General features: G+C 39.5%; 1 protein-coding gene and 1 long non-coding RNA gene across 6 annotated transcripts in view; one reads left to right on the top strand and one right to left on the bottom strand.

Annotated features, from left to right (window-relative positions):
* Nucleotides 1-16,081: 16,081 nt before the first annotated feature.
* Nucleotides 16,082-16,264, top strand: LOC132907727 (uncharacterized). The gene is made up of 2 exons (XR_009658256.1): nt 16,082-16,182; nt 16,226-16,264. It is a non-coding gene; the product is annotated as an uncharacterized LOC132907727 (long non-coding RNA).
* A 1,221-nt stretch (nt 16,265-17,485) lies between these two features.
* Nucleotides 17,486-21,801, bottom strand: part of LOC132907676 (multidrug resistance protein homolog 49) — a 74,481-nt gene continuing 70,165 nt past the window's right edge. For all 5 annotated transcript variants that reach the window (XM_060960998.1, XM_060961001.1, XM_060960999.1 and 2 more), the window contains one exon: nt 17,486-20,778. In XM_060960998.1, the coding sequence (XP_060816981.1) occupies nt 20,575-20,778 (204 nt within the window). In that variant the 3' untranslated portion in view covers nt 17,486-20,574. The remainder of the gene's footprint in view (nt 20,779-21,801) is intronic.

Here is a 21,801-nt window from a genome sequence, read left to right as displayed (position 1 = left end):
AAAGTAGTCTCGAGAATTCTACAGGTGTGTTTTCGAATCGAACGAGTTTCTCTTGATATTTAATGTTCGAATTATGAAACGAAATGTACGAGACACTTTGGTGGCGTTTAATTTGCATGTGAATTTAAATACTTAACGATTCCTTAAGCTTCATATTTTCTACGAGATCCATCGATATCCTGACGCCATTAATCTCCATCGATCGTTGCCACGTTATTGAAAGATCTATGTTTTCGAATATATACGAAAGATTTGCGAAATGCACGACAAGCAAGTAAACAGAAGAAATAGAAGTATCGAAAGAATCCATATACATTGCAAGCTGAATGATACGTCGCTAAAAACTTTTTTACGAGGCTTCTCCCTCGAGCTAGCTTTCACGTTGGTAGTATGTCAAATTGCGCGCGAAAACTGTCGCGAAAATGCGTCGCAACAGCCTCGTAAATCTTGGGTATCTACGTGTTTCGTGTGTACTCGCATCAAACAGCTCGTGGAATCGTCAGAAACGAGCAAAACGTTCTTCTCTGCTATGTCTCCTGAACTTAATTGAATCAATTAAATGTCTAATTCTCATAAACCTTCATTACCTTTCGTTTATTCTATAATATCGTATTTCATTCTGGATTCGTAAATACACGTGTTTTTCGTGTTATTATTCCTTCATGTTAATGCGATGCATTAGTATTATAACAGTATAATTTCAAATTAAAATGCAGAAATTTTACACGGAAAATGTCATTCGTAACTTAAGCTGTTTAGCTAAAATAAGAAAACGTCATAACAAAATTTATATTTTATAGTAAAAATAAGGAGAAATGAAATATTTTACAACCACTTATATTAATTACAGATATAGATTAACGAAATTTCCTACATCGTATGAAAATGTAACCTATATGAATTGCAGGATTAACACGACTATGGGATAATCGAATTTGTGAAGTCGATCGGTGAAGTTGAAAGAAATATTGAAAAGTATTTAACGACTACGCGACGATTACATTTTTTTCAAATTCCTCACTCGTGGTTATTTTTTTATACCTTTTAATGTCGCCGCGAGAATTTTATTAAACTGCAACACGTAAAAACTTTCGTTTTATAAGGGAACACTAGATGCACATTTTTTGTTCTATATTATTTTATCGAATTACGTATGATCCATTTAGTATGTTCCATAATTCAATAAAATAATATAAAACAACAAATGTTGCGCACCTATTATTTCCTTCTAAAACGAAAGGAACTTTTTGGACAACCTAATACGTATAACTGTTATTTAAGAGATGGATAATTTACAATACTAGTGTGTTTATGGTTGTCGCGTATAAATTTCGGCATGGTTCGTAAAACTTGAAACGGAAAAAGAAACTGCCGTAGCAGGATCGCTGGTGGAACTGTCGGTAAATCAATGTACATGTAGATTAAAGTGTAATGGGGGATGAGTAGTACAAAAAGAAAGATAAATAGAGCTAGCCAATTTAAAATTCCAGTATTTCAACCGTGAGACCATGACAAACTTCACAATTCAAAATCTCGTTCGTTAACATAATGTTTTTCCCAAACACGAGAGAAGAACCGATCGTTTCAATTAATTAAGTCGAACAAGGATCTTGCGGTATTCTATCCCTCCATACACCGTATGGGATCCGACGATAAAACGGGATCGCGGTAATTAATTGAATGGCTGCAGGCTTGCGGGCACGTTGTAAAATTTATTAGGCCGACCAGCTGAGAAAAAATGTTACCTTCCCCTCCAAGGAAATTTTTCTCCCGATTAACCGGCCAGGATTTTATTCCCCGCACTGGATTCGTGCCAGGATTTCGGAAAACCTCGGCCTGTCGTAAAAATACTCGGAGTCGAAGCCGAGCTTATCCAGTCCGAATTTTATCGGGACGACCCACTGACCCATATCGCACGGAATTTCTCTTCTTCATCGAAGATCTACCTTGTAGAGTGAAGCCAACGAAGAGATGGAGCAAAAACGTTCGTCGACTAGATGTGATTAATCATCCTCGGAAATCTAACGTGTAACGCGAGGCCTTTCTCTACGCGAATGTCCACGTCGACAGGCTAAAACGAACGAGAATGTCTCCCCTTAATGCCCCAGCTATGGCTCCGGTTTACGTTCTATTTCCGTTCGCGGTAGTAAAGCGACCAGCACGAATAAAATACGACCGTGCTTTCGCGAATCTGAACACCGATACCACGTGGTGAACACACGGTAGTCCAACGCGAGGTAGCCTCACGTGTGAAATGGCAAAAATGTGACTCCCTCGAGTCCACTGTGCGTTCTTCTCTCCTTTAAGACTACGTCCACCTCTATTCTGCTATTGCCGTCTCGGTCTTTCGTATACAACTGGCTTAACGAAAAAGTACTGCTCAAATAAATCCGAAGGATTATCCAGGACGAACGTGTCCTACCTTTGGCTCGATTTCCTTTCCTGTCTACTATCTTTGTCGCCTCCGCGCGGCAGTAAAGGGACCGCTGTTGTGTCGGCCAGTGGAAACGGTCGACGCTGGTCAGACGCTAATAGCAAAGATCCGTGGAACAGCGGATACCGGTGGTGGAAACTGCAACCACTTCAGCTTCTGTTACCGTCTTCGATTCGTTGGAAATCGTTTCTACGTTATACTTGTTTCTCCTTTGCCTCTTTTCTTATCTTTTCTTTTTCTGGTTCTTCATTCGCCGTTTTTCGAAACATACTCTGACACACGATATTTGTCATTCTTCGCATTCAATAATCTTCGCGGATCAATCCCGTTTGTGCGATCTGATTTTAACTCGGTTCCCACCATGGTGCTCTGTTTTCAATCGCTCGTGATTAATTAATGGGCAGATACTACGTTTATCTGAACCTAAAGGGATTTTTTTAAATTGCTTCTGCCAGTTCCAGCTTTTGTACGGGTTTATTTGTAAAGAATAAACGCGTTTTTTTATTCGCGTCAACGTGTTCCTCGATCTAAGAGACACTAAATAAAATGAAACTCGTAAACAACAAATCTAAATGTTTAATATCTACAGTGGCCTAGATAGATATTTTTTTGAATATCAACCACAATCTTATAAAACTTTCATTGCATACCATAATGATACTAATTTAGAAGTGAACGATACATATTTCGCGCAAAATTTATGGCCACTCTATACGCGCTATACAGGCACAGTGTTCACAATTTCACACGTTTCTTCTCCCCATTAACCCATAAACGAGCTCGCGTGTAAAACAGCAAAAAAAAATGCTACCGACTTGTCTGTCTACAACAGAACAAACTACTAGAAGTTAGAATGATTATGCGTCCCTTTACGTTCCGCGATGCTCCAAACTTTTTAATTCCGCTTTTGATCTCTTTTACACCTTCCTGCAGCCTGAGTACAGACGTTCCTCGTCCACACCACTTTCTACACGTTCACCGACATCCCACAAACTTTTTCTACGCTTGTCAAATACCTTTTAACTACCTTGCCTCTCACGGATACATTCTCCCTCCACTACGTTTCAGATTCACGACCAGAATCAGGTCGAAATTAATTATTCCAGCAGAAGCAACGCGCGTTTCGACATTCATCAACCATGAAAGACACGACATAACAGAAAGCCTGAAGCGGGACGGAAACTGCAAAATCAGCGTGAACCGAGGCGCCATACAGTCACTGATTTATCTGTTTACCGAGCTCCTTCTCGCGAGCAAGATTTCACGGATGAACTACGATCGACCCGTGACAAAAATTTCTCCAGGGTACTGGCGCAACTTTTTTCAAACTTTGCCAAGTTTTCGCGCGTCGCGAGTTCCGCGAATTCCGATTCTCCTTGGCCTTCTATCTTTCTTCGATTCGACTGCCCTTCGTCCGCGAGATCTTCGATTCCTTGGAGACGAGTAACATTCTGTCTCGAGATTTATCGTTTCGTTGATCGTAACCTAGTTTCGATCGCCCTTTCTCACTTTCTCTCTCTCTCGCTCTCTCATACTCCTTTCTCTTTCTTCTTCTACTCTGAGTCGTTGGAGTTTGCTGAATATCTGTAATGGATCGTATCCGGAACTTCCATTAAGCGCTCTCGCGTACCGCGTTTTGTTCCGCGAAACAAAACTCTCCCTTCGCGAGGAGCGTGAGCTTGAGACTACGGTTTTTACTCTCGAACGCTTCCAACTTGAGATCCACCATTCTGCGGCGATAAGACCCGCTTAGTGCGCGAGTGGAAAGTTTCCCGCGATTTTTTCCTTGCTTTTCTCCATCGGCTGTTCTGTGTTTGATATCCGTTTTGCTTGGATTTTTTCGTCATCGAATATTTATTATTGTGATTTTTATTTTTTATTTTTATGAATTTTGGAACATACGGGAAATTTTGTTGGGTATATTGGAATCGATAAAAAATATATGATCAATGTATGCATATAGTCGAAATGCTATTGGAAATATTTTCTCTCTCGTTGACACATTTAACATGGTATTGATAGAATGAACGAACAAATCTGTATTTGACAGCCAATATATACACTATCATACTGTTCATTCTTCATTTTATCAGAATAATTTTACGATTTATTTACATCAAGTAGAGAGAAGATTTAACGTATACTATATTTTAGATGCAATGTAATCTTACAGACAAACAAAATTTAAGTCCTTCCTGACTGTTAAACGAGGTATAAGACTATAAGTTAGAAATTTTGGTAAGAAGCTTAAACGAGATAAGGTGCATTTACAATTAAAACTCTTAGTTGAATTATGGAAAACAGATTGAAATCTTATTCCGTTTGTCCTTCTTTCTCCCCTTTCCTTACATCTATCTCTGTTTTCTCTCTCTCGTCGTTTACTTTTTTCATTCTCATTCCAGTTCTCTCCTCTCTCGCCTATCCTCTCTTTCGACTCTTTCCCTTCCCGTTCTTTTATTCCTTTTTTCTACCCTTCCTACCTTTTCTTTCATTCCCCCAATTATTCTGTATCTTCCCTTCCATTTCTTCCCACCTTTTCCTCTTCGTCCACTAAAAATTGCTCTTCTCCTTTTGTTTTATGCTCAATTCTTATTCCATTCTTCCTGATCTTCCAGTTCTTTGTTCCTCCCCACCTTCTTTTTCCATATATTTCCTTTCTTTCTTCTTCTCGGTTCTTTAGTGCCGTTTCTACCCTGCACTCCTACCCCGAAAATGACATTACGATGATCATATCTCACAGGTAAATGACACAACATCGTAAAAATTCGAAACACGTCGTTTAATCGTATCATGGCCAATGTGGCGAAAGTCCTTGCCGAGTTGTTGCTATACCGTGGAATTTTCACGGTGTAAGATGAAAGACTCTCGTGGAAATCGAGACTAGCGTCTGACAAAATTTCCAACGGAGGATAGGAAAAGTTGTCGACGGTGGTGAACGTTTTAATCGTGCCCGTTGCTCGCCTTCGGCCGTCGGCGTTTTCTATTAAAATTAGCGTACATCCTAGAATATTAAAAAGCGTCGGATAATCCGCAAGATTCCCCTGAAAATTCCATGGAGGGTGGAACGTTTCCATTAGCAGTACGGGCGGTGAGCAAGCCGCAAAACTGCACTTTCTACCCCCTGCTACCGTTAGATTTCTCTTCGCTTGGCTAGCCTCCAGGATTTTTAGGAACATCGAGGACGCCGCTTCTACTTCCTCCACCGGTTATACAACATCCTCGTTGTGCCGTTCTATAGTTAATTACACACGAGTATATTACTTGGCGAGAACCAGGAGATCGTCTTTTCCTAACACCAAATTCAACATCTTCGTCGCTATCATTTTCGCCTATTGTAAGATATTTTTCCGATTTTACGTTCTATTGGCGTTTGATTATTAAAGGACGATTATTTTTAAGGATTTTAAAAAGTATACACAAAATTCACATAGTCCGTAAAATTGTGTAAAATGAAATATTGAAAATATTCTATTCGTTGGAATATTTAGCGATTGAAACGAATCTTTCTGTGTTTCTCGATGATTTTAAACTACACAAATTGGTGGTAAACCAATTGTCAATTTGTCACTGATCTCCGTATTTCGGTGTGTTCACGTCGCTGTAGTAACATTTGAACATAAATTGAGTCGTACAACAAGATTTTTCAGTTTCTTTCGACACTTGGGAAATCCTCGATCCCTGAATCACGTCAGCAAAAAAATTCAATCTTCGATTCCAGAATCGAAGTCAATTCGTTCGAATCTGACCGCAAAAACTTTGTCGCGATCCCCGATGGAAGAAGATACCTGAATCGGGAAGAACATCGGGAATTTCAATCTCGACGAGTCGATAAACGGAAGTCGGCACTGCGACGCGGAAGTTCGCCGAGCGAGGACCGCGTGTTGGAAACAATGGCAGCGGAGCCAACCGACTTCCCACCACCTCTGACAACTTCGACAGTTAATACGATTTCTCGCGTGATGGGCTTCTTTGTGAAATTCTCCTTATGCTGCTGACAATTATCGCTGGATTCGCGAATTATGCGAACCACGGAATGCTTTCTATAAGGTTCGAGGATCGTCATAGAGTAATTCATTTTTATATTGCGTTTCATTCAGCATGAATTTATTTGAATGTTACTTTTGCCGATATAATGTATCGTATCAGGACAAAGTTAAAGTTAACTGATTTGAGCTAATGAATATTGTAAGAATTTTCTTTCTTTCAAAATTTTATTGCACAATAATTTATCAATTACTAATATCTATAAATCGACAAATTACGAATTGTAGGTTTTACATTTACAATTTTACAATTTTGTATCAAATAGAATATCCAAATGACTAAGTAATGTTTAAAATTTACTTGCAAAATTGAATATTATTTTCCGAGTTTTCAATGTAACGGACGTTTTCTTAAGTGAAATTAAAGATTTTTGTATACCACAAGATACACATGCTGTATAGACTTGAATGGCGTGAAAAGTAATTGTTATGTTTTTTGTTGGTAAAGAATATACATTTTTACAAAATATGTTTTTATCTTGAAATATAAATGTATTATTTATTACCTCCGAGGATGATGATAAATGACGTGTTAGCGAAGGAGATACAATTTAATATGACGAGAATGAAAACGAATAGTAAATGCAAAATGTAATTAAAAACACGTATATACGCTAGAAGCAATAAGCGACGTACGCGTAACAGTTATCGAGATATCGAAAATATCGCATTATCGTATACACTACGTTCCTGTTATTACCGGACGACTGACAAAGTAAAACGCGCCAACGAGTATTTATTAGCTGATTGTACATATACGCTGTTGTTATATCCGACCGATCGTCAATCTCGACAGAAAAAAAGAAAACAAACAACCGCATACATTTGAAGCTGGAAATAATTATACAGATAAAGATGAATCTTTCAATCTCAATTTATAAAACCCGGATGTGAAATGTTTCCCATATCGCACGTTGAGCCGACAACAGAAAAGAGAACACGCTGCAACGATGAAAAAAGAAAGGAGAAAATAAAAAAAAAAAGAATGGGGCACTTTTAATAAAACGTCGCCCTCATCCACGTCACGAACGACCGAACTCGCCATTAGAACATAAATCACCGGATTTTTCCACAGCCGCGCGATAAACGTCCTTCATACACGATTACGTAACGCTAATGCAAACTCAATTCGCGAAAGCGTGCTACAAAATATCGAAACATTAACGAATTGAAGAAGAGGCAATCGTTTGGTAGCCATTTGTTTCTCGTATCGTTTGTCACGAGCACCTCTTCGAAACCATTTTCCGTTTAATTGAAACGCGATCGAGCACGCCTGTAATTAAAGCGCCATGATCATCGAAATATTTTTTCCATCTAAAGCGATACGTTCCGTCATTGGTTATTTCGTGCAAGCCAGCTTCCCGTGTTCGTTGCCATCGTTACCATTATCGCAGCCCGAGCAATTATACTTCCTCCTTGTTTTCTAGAAGGAAACGACTGGTCCGTGACACAGAAATCGCTCCAATTTCCACGAAATTTAATGCTTCGAGACACGCCACCATCACCGCGGCCAAAAATACCTTGCCAGTGGAAAACTAAATCCTCGTTTCGACTTCGTCGCACACAGCTGTGGTCGATCATTCTTCAACGACGATTTGCATCAGTAACGACTGTTATACATTGATAACATATCTTTACTCCCTATTATCAGTCTTAACTGTATTCTATTGTATCTGTTCTAATATACTGGATGAAAGGAGAGCTACGAGTTCGAAAGGAAGTGTCGATAACCGACATTTCCCAAGAGCTCTTATAGTGACAAACCAGAAGACAATCGAGTAAATTCGAACGGACAAGAGACTGACTTATTTATTTGCTTGCACGAAAGACGCGAGCAATCGGATTTCCGTGGAAAACGTTAGTACGTTCTGCCGCATGATTGCCTTCCCTTTTTCCTCTATACCGTGTAGCAACTAAAATTGCGTAATGCCTTATACTCGAACAGATTGCCTAGTGCGTAATGGCACTTTAATTTTAACGAACGAGCGCGCGCTACTGCGCTACTACGCCATTATGCCATTCGCTGAAATAATTTCCTTCTTAATTTCCTTACCTCCTCCTTTCCTTGTCTCGTCTACGTATTCAATTTCTTTTCTTCTTTTTTTGTTTCTTCTTTTTTCTCTCTCTACAACGTATCAATTTCGTGGAACGAGGAACATATAGTTAAAAGCGACAAGGGCGTAGCAGTTCTCCAGTTGCCAGTTGAATTCGTAATTTCTACCATGGCGTTCCACGTTGATAACATTTTCTTCTGTGTTATTTGCAATGTTTCTGGGCCAATTTCCTGCTCCATTAACGATCGTATCCGAATTTTCTCTCTTGTTCTATTTAATTAGTATAGAAGTACAGTGATTGAGATACGTCTGACCACTAGCGTGCCTAATCTACTGTGCTGACTGCCACATTCGCGATCGATAATAACACCCGTAAACCACTCTTATTACAAATAATTATTTAAGATTTCGTGCTGTAACCGATCAAAGGCGTTATGTTTGGAATTTTGTTTAAAAAAAACTACTTCTTGTAAAGAACAACATAGATTGAGTTCTAGGTTGATTGAGGCATACACGCGATGAATGAATTCTAAAACATTTTAAATAACGTCTGTTTCAACTCTGTCCCTCGATGTGTTTTATCACTATTGCTACCTAATTATTCTTGTATCCGTGTTTTTGTGGAGGTGTCTTATTTTACGATTAATTTGTGTTTTGATTATTGTCGTTTTAATGGTTCGATGGAAAGAGAAGAAAATTTGTGTCTTTGCCTTTAACAAAGTTTAGTTTGTATAAATATACGTGGTGATAATAGCATAATGTAGCGTCGAAATTATAATTTCCGATCACGTGCAGCTTACCTGACCAAAGACCTAATTATTCAGGTTTAACTAATCCACTAATCTAACTACTTTGAAGTCTATGAATGTTAATGCTGTTAAGTGACTAAACGGCCAAGATTATCCTACGTCGAAACGAGATATTTTAATTTTAGACGATTTCAAAGAAGAAGTCAAATATTCTTATCGAAACACCAAGGAATCCGAGGAGATCACGCCACGTCGAACACCTCAGAAACATCAAGAAATACAACAGGATGTCGTATTTCGGACATCGTTGCGATAGATTTCTCTTGATGACTCGCATAAATTACGAGCACCTTTGTTCTTGTCGACACGGTACGTGGTCGGAGTCACGCTCGACGATCCTGTGATTGGAACTCGATATTCCAACGATATTATCGATTATCTCCCCTTGTCTTCGGTAAGATTAATGGAAATTAGCGCGCGTCTCACAGCTCGCTTCCCTGTCAGTTCTCGATATAACTTCGACTTCGATGAACAATGTACCCTTTAACATATACGTTTATTTACATTTTCTAGTCGACGTACACAGGCTTACGAAAGTATTCGAGTAGCCGTAAACACCATGTGTGGACGCATTTTATGTGAAATATTGTGAGATTTCATTAATCCTTTGCACTCCTATGTCGAGTGTGACTCGACATCAGTTTTTATCTCAGCAACTTCTTTGCCGAGTCCACTCGACATTCTTTTAGTCCCACCCTTTTTTGTGAAACGTGCGAAAGAAAACCAGGATTGCATGCTGGAAATAGTTTCAAGATGTATCATACGCTTAAAAATTATAACAATAGTGTGAATAATACTGATATTTAAGTGAATTTGTTTCTTCCTTTATTTATTTAAATTCTTATTTTTTAGTTAAAATAAATTTCAAATAAAACACTTAAAAGCGTTGGGAGCTGCTGGTAACGAAACTGAAATAAAATTCGGAGTGCAAAGGGTTAACGCTGTTATGAGACTGGATTATCACGATTACGCGAGTAAAATTTGAAAATATATTATAAATATTTATTTAGTGCGAGTATACGCATATTTTACAGAAATCACAAAAGTATTTAAACAGAGAATTATCAGTTATAATGACGAGTCTCAATTTTCAGTGAGATCGTCCCTGAAAAAAATTTCAAAATAGCATGTATCACGTAGACATACAAGTTTTCTGTACAAGTACTTTCGTAATATATAAAATGTATATGTTTTAAATTATCCTTCCAAACTATCGTATGCAGAGTAACGATGTTTATACGTGTTTATATCCAAACGAAATTTTGACACTATATCGAAAAAGAATTCTTTTAATCGAGTGCCACCGTTCCGTGCTGTAAGTTTCATGAATATTAAACGAACATGAATATTTATAACGGTGTTGTAATTATGTTGACGAAATCGCCGACGCAACTAAATACTGCGAATAATTACTTCGCAAATAGTCGATTTAATGCATGCTCTACGCAACTGTATTCAACATACTCTTTGTATAATTATGTACATGGTACATAACGATAAACTGGCATTGTCGAACGTTTCAAGCGCGTCTATTAAATGTTCCTCCTAAGCTGAATAACTTGAACCCTCAATTACTACTCTGTGGCTCTGAAATACCAAACACCGCCATAATTTCAATCTCTAGTAATACGATGCTATGTCTTAACATACATTCCAAAACTCGATTAACTTTTTAAATATGGAAAACGAAGTTTGCCAATTCCATCGTCTATAATAATAAATGATACAAATGAGAACTAAAAAATTTTGGAAACTTTAATTATTATTTCAAGTGTTTTTGCTATATTTCGGATCAACGATGAGAAATTATATGCCGTGTGTATCGTAGAAGTGAAAAATTATTCGGTCCGACATAGGTTCCATAGTAATAAGTATAATAAACTCACGCTATCAGACGTCCTAGCGCTGAAAGGGTTAATCAAGTAGTCGACTTCTCTCGAGATCTTACAATGAATAGACGTGTACTGCATAATTATATAACTTTATACTTCAAAAATATTAATCGTTGCTACATTTATTTCTGCAAATAAGTATGTTCTCCTCGATACGCAATCATTGCAACAATATTTTTATTTCACTAGCTAGCTATTAAGGCTTAGCCCTCGTTACTATCGTAATGTTATTTGCAACCATGCAAACGATAACTTTTTCATCTTTTCTTCATAGACATTCCATCGTTCTTTGTCCTAGTTTGTTTCTAAAATAAGAAGAACGTACTGTTGCGCAAAATTTCATCTGTGGCAACATTAACCGATTAATTTCCTTCGAAAGCTCTTTTCAAGTGATAAAAAAAATCAGTAAAAGGAGAGAAAGAAATATGTCACTATTTCTGAAGCATGAATTTGGGAATAAAAATCACACGTCGATTTTATGGGTCGAGTCCCAGAAAGCTCGAGATCGGCCATCGTTCTTGAAACAGATTCCAAGAATTACGAGGCTTCCAGAACGAGGCTGTGCCTCGTAAATTTCCATCGTGCCGCTGGCTAGCCTCACTCTCCCCTGCAATTTCCATCAAATTCGTCTCCTTCGCGTGTAGCCGACACGAATTCAATGAATCTCGTGGCGATCGAACGTGCCACGTGTAATTGACGTTCGGATACTTTTCTATTTCCAACGTGATAAACAACCATCGAAGCTTCGGCATGTTACACACTGTCTATTTGCAACGTAACGGAGAAATATCGATTTAAACAGGACAAGTTTTTACATTAATTTGTCCATTCTTGATATTATAGAGAGGCAATTGTAAACTGCTGGATATCGACCGATACGCTTCTCAATATTTCGTTGGATGTTATTTAAACTAACTGGAAACGACTACCTATTGAATCTAATACGTATACTCGCAACGTAATGTTAAATATTTAACAAAACGGAATATTTACACCGCGTATAAATAATATTCCGTGGATCTCTGCTTTACACGCGAATGAATAACAAAGTAAAAAGATTAAAGGATTACAGTCGGTTGCGTAATTCCAGAATTTATTTTAGCTATCGAAAGCTGCTATACAGGTTATACAACTTCGATGCCGAACGAAGCGTCGAATAATACGAAAACGAGGAATTTCGCGCAAAACTCTGTTCAATCCCGAACGATGAAATATCAAAGGCCTCCCCGAAGGAGCATCTCCAACACAGATCTCACCGCTTCATCGACGTAAACTCGATTCCAGAATATAAAATCCGAAGTACGAGTATTTTGCATGAAGGTTTTACTACCAAATGGACGGGAGGAAATAGAACGAACGTTCTTTATGCAGTTCGACCGAGGTCTCCAGATCTACGAGGTCAAACGAGCATCTTCGCAATCTCTGATTCATCCAGAGAGAGAGAGAGAGAGAGAGAGAGCGAGAGAGAGAAAGAGAACGTCCAAGTAACTTAAACGAACCGTCCCTTGTTTCTTGGCTCCGAAAATGAATTCTTCCTTAAACGTAAAGTAGCTCGCGGTCTAACATTCCCTGAAGACTTATCAGGCCACGAAATCAGTGGGTACGACACAGGACCTTAGGAAATCTAGTTTCCGTGGGATCTACGGGATTTAAATAAATTCCATTCGCACGGGAGTGGCAGTTACAGAACGGACCCTGGGTAAAATGCAAACGCGGCTGAATTATTCTTTTTTTCCAGGAGAAAAACGACAGGCAAAAAGAGAGGGAGAAAGAAACGTGGAGAAAGCAAGGAGAGAATAAAGAGAGAAGGGCAATTGTATTTTATCTACGGTGGGGCGGTGCACCTTCCGCTGTTTCATAAGCAACAATTTCGTTTTCGAGGCTGGGAAAAAAACCTTTGCCACCTTCGTAATGCGGACAAAGCAGGCGGACAAAGCAAATCCCACGCGAACCGTCACGAGAGCGGTCGAGTTTTCCCTCTAGCAAGACGCATCACGCTCGTTCGTGCGCACCGCGTATACACGTCGGTTAAACGCGAAGCCTACAACGCACAGAACGACGCGAGTCGACTACGAAATTCTACAGTACAATTTATGCTGATTTATATGCATCTAGCGGTCCAAATCGGTACCCCGTACACACGACCCTCCACTATTCTCTTCATTTCTACCCCCTGCCTGTTTCCACGCATTTCGTTTCACACGATTTCTATTTTTCTTCCTTCCTTTTACTACAAATGTATGTGCTTTGTTCGAGAGCTAACATCGAGTTTCGAAGCTTCTATTCTATTCTAGCGGTGATATTCGATGAGGAGAATAATACAAACTGATTCCCGTATAGGATCAATAGGAAAAGTAACGCGGTTCGTGATATGAATCTAAAAGTGAATTAATTTTATTTTCTTTCGTCAATTACTCAGTACGTTCTATTCGTCGCTTTGAATTTATGGTTTCGATTTTTTTAAAAATTTGTATATGTTATTCGACTTCGAGTCACTTGTTTATATTCGTTGAAATAATTTTTCAATGTGCAAAAATGCGTGTTTACGGAATAGGGAATTTATATGTCTTTAAAATTCGTACCTCATAATGTGAAACTATTTTTCTCAGTACGATTTCGAAATTAACGTCACTTACGCAATGTAAGATTCGAAAACATATTCTAAATACCAGCAGAAACATAGAACTATCACTTACCGTGTGCTTCTCCTTTCCGCCCTTCTGTTTACAAGCTCCGTTTTCCGCGAAATCTCCGTCGTCAAATTTCTCCTCGTATCACAACACACTCGCGAACTCCGACAAAACAATCGACCAATGTACACACCTATACGAATATGTACACCCATTCAAATTTCGCGAAGAAAATCTTCAGCGCTAAAGTTTCTCGAGACCGTGTCGGACCGAGGACGTTTTAATCGGCAAGCTTTTTACACTCATCCACCCCGTGTCTTTTTTCTAACCCAGTTCGCGTCGCGCTGTCTCAGCTTACCGGGAAACTTGAGCAGTTACCTCGTTGGCACGACTCCGCGATTCCGCTACTGACTGTCGGCACAACAAAGGGTGAGCTTCCCCCTTGAATGCTAATCGTCGCTGGGTCGTCGGATTAAAGCGAACCCCGTTGATCCCCGATGTCTTTTCAACGTTTCTGCCCCCTTACAAGGGATCAAACGTGACTGACGAGAAAACGCTTCGCCTCTCTCGTCTCTTTTTTCTTTTTTCTCTCGTGCAGAAAAGAGCGTGGTTTCTAATCAGAAGTAAGCGACGGGTGGAGGGAGCAAACGATGGATAGAAGTTCGACTGCTACGCCATAGAGACAGCTTCTATTGTCGATGACGAACAAAGGCTTGGGAGTCGTGTGGTTGTAAGATGGTCACGGTATCGTAGGTGCATTGTTGAAATAAAGCCGACCTGAGAGTTACGCGATTATGAACTTGCTCGGGCCAAAGTTTGTTAGACTGTTGCGCAAATCGGAACGTAACTACGAACTAGCTCGACCGCGACGCATCGGTCGAAGACCGACGAGAACTGAACGATTTCCTTTCCGTGACCTTCCGATTAGAAGTCGAAATGCACGGAATTTTGAATGTTATTTGGTCTACGGAACGTTTCCACAAAGTTTCCTGATTGGTTATCGTCGACCGCGTGAATGTCACGAGTTTCAAATCGCCTTAAGCGACACGTTGCATGGTGCCTCGAACATTTACCGCGATCGATGGACCGAATAACCTTTTGTATTATATTTCAACGAGAAGGGTTTTAATATTAAATCTACCTATCTACAATGTGTATGTAAATGTGCTATATGTATCGGGATGATTATGATTAAAGTAATATGATGAAGATAAATAGGTACAGCATTATGTAAAAGTTTTAAGCTACTTAAAATACGACGGTATTTTCTTTTTATGAATGAATATAAGGATTCTTGACATTATTATTTTAAATTTATTTCAAGCCCGTTGTTGCTTCTTAATGAGCGTAACGTTTTGGAAATTGTTGATAATTTAATAAAAAACATATTGATTAATGTCTTGCCGTTCTTTCTGGGATCTTCTCAAATAAATTTTCAATAAACACACGTTATATTATACGATATTTTGTTTCTAATATTTCAGGCGATCTTTAACCTTGCTTTTTCTCATTTTAAATCGTTCGACGTATATGCCGTGTTACGTAACATTTATTTTACCCTTCTACTTGTTGAAATAATTTTCAAAGATCTGTGAACCGGAAAAAATTACAAACGAATAGCGTCACAAAGGAATTGGTTTCTACGTAAGGTTGTATAAAAATATTCCCTTGCTGGATCATCTATCACAGGTAATCCAAGACTTTTGCACGATACTAGTGCAGTATCGATTAAAATCAACATTATTTCCATCAGAAACGCTCTCATGCTGTTGTCAATTGCAAAAACCAGAAAAACTTTGTTAGTTCCAGTGTTAAGTACTATTGAGATATGTATAATTTTGTGTGCTAGACTAGTTTTTTTATTTTATTTTTTTTTTTACAATTTGTCCTGAAAGACATTTGGTAAAGTGTTATATCTCATTGGTAAATAAAAAAAAATAAAATAAAATAAATATAGCATGTGGGTGGCTACCACCAGCGGGGAGCCAGCTTCGTGTTTTCTAAGTTATATCTTTTATGATGTGAGTATGAGTGTATAGTAGAATGCGGTGTCTCGAAAAACAGACGAATGTAACTGTTCCGTTGGTAGTGTAGTGTGGAAGATGATGAGACAAAGAAAGTGCCGAACGCGTGCAAATGTATATCGGTGAAGATCCTGGAAATCGTTTATTAAATAAATCCAGAACTATTTTAATTTGAATTCTAAGTGTAACCATAATTCTAAGTGTTCCTTTACTTTTATTTCGGCAATTAAGATGCACAATTTTCAACAAGAACGTTTACACTTTGCCCATTATTGTCCATCTCGCGATAACTCAACGTAGAAAAAGAACCGGAAAGTAAACGATAACGGGCTATCGAAGAAAATTCTACTTCAGGAATACGTGAAGTACGATTTGCAAGACAGGGGCGGAATACGATTAAAAGGGGTTACGAGCGTGCATTTCCGTTGTTGGACATGAATTATTCGCAAGTGGCGCGAATAGATTCCAGCGAACCGATAAGCGATAAAAGGGCAAAGCAACGTTTTATCGGGAGAACGTTACTAATGCGGTTTACAAGGCGTTAACGACGATGCCGCGTCTCCCCTAATTATCCCTTTTCAACGGGAAGCGTGAGCAGCAGCGTCGAGCTGCGTGTCTCGAACAATTAAGACGCGACTGCTCTCCCTCCTTCTATTTCTCTCGTCCTCCTTCGTCCCGTATTCTCTCGCGATGCTCACGTTGCAGCCAGCACGAAAACTCGATGGAATAATTTCGCAAGTTCCGACGCGTTATACACCTGACAAGCTGCGCTCTTCCGCTCTCCAACCCCTCTACTACTCAGCCCCTTTCCCGAAGTAATAAATCAGCTTTCCTCCGTGTTGGAAACTTCTTTATCCTGCGTGCAGCTTACCTCTGTTCGCTCGCTCTGTATTCGATGGAAACACGCATAGTTGGTATTTGTCACCCCCATCGACTCGACCCAATCATCCAACTATGTACATACTTACGGTTTTTTGTCGCACGATGTACAAGTTTCTTGAAAAACTACATCGCGAACTTTGCCGAAGCAAATGGGATAGCGTTGGTCCAACTTCATGTTCATGTTCCTCAAAACGCGTTCATTTAACACCCTTTTAGCGCCCTTCGATCAAGTTGCTGGTATTAGGACGAAGACTCGGGACAAAAATCAAAATTCGCGAGCCACGCGTTCTCACGTTCGACCAGCCGCGTACAGTTTTATGCCACGGTACAAAAAAAAAAGAACGTTTGTCGTTGGAAGAAAAATTTTACAAATAGGAGGAAAATAGAGAATGTGGATAGCACAGATAACGAAGAAAGTGGATTTGTTGGAAAAACCAATCGGACGCGCTGATTTTTCACAGCGTATCGAGAACACGCGCGTCTTTTAATTTTCGCGCGAACAAACAGCAGGTGATAAACCTGATGATAAACGTTAAAAGCTTCAGCGGATAGACGCAAGTTTTGCGGCGCGAATAAATGCGTCGCCGGGGGATATAGATTATAAATGGGGAACAAAATGGATGAAACGGAACGAATTTCACGATTTTTTTCGGTGACCGCTCCCACCGAAAACTGAATTCCCCTCGCCGCCTGTTCATTTAACAAACTCGTGCGTACTTTTTTCCACTATGGTTCCATTTATTTTGTATATGACAGCAGTACGATCTGCTTCGTTCCTTCTTATAACAAGAAAAAAAAAAGACGAAAAACATTAATACTTCCTCTTGATCGTCATACTGTCTAGAAAATCGCTTGTATAATTATAATTCGACACGCTTTCGATATATGAACAAAAAAAAAAAAGAAAAAAACGAAGAACAAAAAACAAAAGAGAGAAAATAAAATGAAACACACGCTGCTGCTTTCTTTCGCCGTTTCAAGACACACGCGTGTTGAACCAAGCGATCGTCGCTCGTTCACATAGATATTTCTGTTTTTAGATCTCTGCCCTTAAGTTACGCTGGCCGCAGCCTTAATCTTAAGCAACGATTTTTCAATATCTTTTACACACTAGAGGTTATCCCTCTCTCTCTCTCTTTCTCACTTTCTCTCTCACTCAATCACTCGCTCGCTCACTTTCATATTCATTCTATTCATTCTGCCGTCTAGTGCTCGATCGAATTCTTACGTAATATGTATATCTGTATAATATAATAGTATATTCTCTTTGAAAAGTACATAATAAACCCTAAGCTGAATTTTGACCGGTACAATAAGTCTGAGATGATTTGTTCAACGAATCGAGCACCATGATCGCGATTCAAACGAGAAAGGACATCTAGAACCGTGAATTTCATTAAATGAAATGACCGTCGAAACGATGTGAAATGATCGTCACACGTCATTCAATGCGTAGATCTGATTGTACTTGTTCGTTCTCCCTTTCAATCCGCTTAACATACAGGGTAAGTACACGAGTGAAGCACAACATCGTCGGGTTCTTCCGATCGTACACGGATCCCGGTGATCGTTGTATGCTTGATTCGCAAACATCAGAATGGCGTTTCGATCGCGAAACGCTTGTTCCTGGCTCGAACACATTCTACATCTACTACATTGTATTGTCACTATGTTAATAAAGCACTGTTACTTCGATCATCGGATGTAAATTTTGATCGTAGGCCTTCTTTCGGTCGCTTCTCTCGAGGTAAATTAAGTACTCTGCGTCGACAACGTCGTTGAAAATCCTCGTACGATCACGCAGGCGCGAGAACGCGTTTCGAGTCTTACTCCTAAATATTTTAATATTTAGCTGAAGTTGAAAGATACTTTACTTCGTAATAGAGAGATAAAATTTGACAATGATTATTATTAACATTTTAGACAGGTGGAAAAAGTTGAAAGAGTCAAGTTTTACGAAAAATTGTTATCGTCGCGCCGTGTGTTGCACGTGATCATTCAGGTGGTAAGCCTCGAGGGCAGCCGACGGAATCTTATCGCTAAGTATACCAAGTATGAAGGCACAAGTTCAAGGAAAGTATCTGTCGCGAAGTTCGACCACGGAAATCCAACCACCGCACCGGATGGACGACTTGCCGACATCCGGGAACGCCTTTCCACGCGAACGATACGCTCCTCCTCCGCTAAAATCATCCAACTTTACAAAGATTTCACGTAGTACATCCTTTTGATTCCTTACGAATCGATGAATCGATCCGAGCTATTTCAAAACTCAACTAGCTATCCGTCTGTCACGACTTTTCTCGTCTTCTTATTCCTGATTTAAATTCAACCTAAGCCCTCCCAGTTCTCTGTTTCCTCCTCTTCCCATCACGTTCTCTATCTCTTACTATCGCGCTTTTTTTCTTTTTTTTTTTTTTTTAATTGAACACGAAACACGTTGCTGTTAAGGCACGAAAATTCAACGATTTCTAGTAATGTTCGCCTGATTGACGCAATTGACACGTTGTCCCGTGGATGAATTCGTATTTTGCGACCAAGGCAGAGAAAAGAGCGAGATGTATCGAAACGATACATTCATACATTTTTCATACGTTTGAACGTAGCCCGAAGATTATCGAAGTGGAGGAGGGACATCGTGGAGTCGTGCGCGATGTACCGTTTTTCGAAACACCTGTCGCCTCTTGTTCGTCTCTGTCGATGTTGATCAACCCCATAAGTCGATGCGAATATCTTCTTCTCTATCCCACTTTCTCCTTAATTCAATGCACGCGTTTGACTCGCGCGTTTCTTCCATTTCTATCGTATTTATACTGCTATCCTATATAGGAATTCAACAAACGCCTTCACGGTTTCTTTCGGATGGCTAGTTTGGTATTCCTGGCCAACAACGAATCGTTCAGGGGATCGTTCGAGACCATGCATCGAATCTGATCGCGACTACGTGCCATTCTACGGAATCTTCTTCGTTCGAATGGATCGAGGACTATTGCGTTACTACGATCTCGCGAGCGTCGTGTCGTAAAGGCTATGTAAAAAGAACGAAGACGAAGGAACGGGAATATCGTTTTGGAAAATACAGGCTTCATGTCGATTACGCGTTATCCACAGCGACGCGTTTTATCGTTCGCGCCATGGTGATCGTTGTTACGTAACATGTGAATTGAAAGATCGCTGGTAATCCATCCGACGCGTTTCCGCTACGATTATTCGCTGTTGCGACGCAAAGATCTGTTCCCTGTATCGAAGTTTCGCGTTTCGTGGATCCGTGGTTCGTTCTCTTTTAGGTTGGGCGCGAGAACCGGCATGTAGAAGAGCAAGCACCGTGAAAACGCGAGTGTTTCGATGTCTAATGCACGAACAAAATATCGACGAGACAGCTAATGATATTCAGAGTTCGCTACGAACATCCTCTTCCTTCGAGTTCCTCTTATTTGCCATGTAAAATTGATTCTTAGCAATATCGAGGCACACGAAGAAATTGAAAATACGTATAAATAAAATTGTAAGAAAACTATCGTTGAAAGTCTATAACAAAGTTAAGGGCCAGCTGAGAAGATAAAAGAAGCGTTTGCCGGTGTGAAAATTTACGAAAGCTCCGATACGCGTGTCCTTGGACTTTCGTCCGGCGAGTCAATAAAATATTTGCTATTCTTGTTGCCTTGTTGGAGTTCATCCATTTCTTGCTGCTAACTTCTGAGCTACAGGCCTGACACGCCTCGACTCAAACTACTGCCTGCTTCGTCGTTGGGCTGTTTCGCCTCCGAAGCAAGGTGCGTCGATGAGACGCGATTTCACGTTCGTCTCTACTCTATCGCGCTCTCTTGAAGAGTATGCAGATGAGCGTACAGGCCATCCGCTGAAAGTAAATCGTCGTGAGTACCCATCTCCGCGACGGTTCCTTTCTCTAGCACGCAGATCACATCGGCGTTTCTTATAGTCGCCAAACGATGCGCTATGGTGATGCACGTCCTGCCCTCCATGGCCTTGTCCAGTGCCGCTTGCACGACCTATACAAAATTATCGTTGAATATTTGACTAACTTATCAAGCACCTAAGTTACAGTACCGTGTAAAAGTCTTCAATTATCTATCAAACGCAAATGTTTGACTTTTATCAATGAATAGGAAGGTACTTGACGTTTTAATTCTACGTTTGTTTATCGGAAAGCATTAAATCGAAAAATTAACGTTTGTCTCAAACGATATCGATTAATTTAAGATATTACGTATTTTACAAGATGTTTCTTACTATAATTCTGTTCATTCTCTTATTCTGTATTCAATTTTTAATGTTTATTTATTTCTAGTTCAACCATTCAACCAAATATTTCCAAAAGCTAATAAGTTTTACACGGTACTGTGTTTTGATTTTTCAATAAATTTATCGATAAATTCAATGAATTTCTGATCAAGCTTAATACGTATTAGGTCGTCCGATAAGTTTCTTTGATTTTATAAGGAAATAATGGATGCACAACATTTTTCGTTTTATATTATTTTATCGAATTACGTATGATCCATTTTGTTCTATCAAGATAAAGATCATAACGTTCGACAGATTAGGTTTCATGTCTGTATAAAGATGCATCGTTGTAAAACACGTGTCTGTAAAAGAAAGACACTTTTCGGACAATCTAACATATTATCTCTGAAGATCGAATAGATAACGAAAAGACGTGGTTTTTAAAGATTTCTAATCGAATAAACAGCGCGTACAATGGAACCTAAATGAAACCTATTTTCCTATGGAGAATGGCACACCAAAGAGGAAAACACGGTAGCCAGTAAGCAGCCGCGAAACAATAATTGCCATGAAATTCGTTCGGCACGAGCGAGCCGCTTTCCGTCCGCGTGGACAACAATCGAACTCCCTCTCACCGGTTCAGGGTATTTCCGATTGTTACCATAGATAATACTGTTCGATTGTCCTCGATTGTTGGCGATTTTGAGAGGACCGCCACGCTACCACCAGCCTAGAATAATCGATCTTCGTGGCTCTGAAAATTAAGCGTCGAATCGAGATAATCGTTC

This window comes from Bombus pascuorum, chromosome 6 (genome assembly GCF_905332965.1).
Source record: "Bombus pascuorum chromosome 6, iyBomPasc1.1, whole genome shotgun sequence".
NCBI classification, from domain to species: Eukaryota; Metazoa; Arthropoda; class Insecta; order Hymenoptera; family Apidae; genus Bombus; species Bombus pascuorum.
This window is presented reverse-complemented; position numbering and strand designations above follow the sequence as displayed.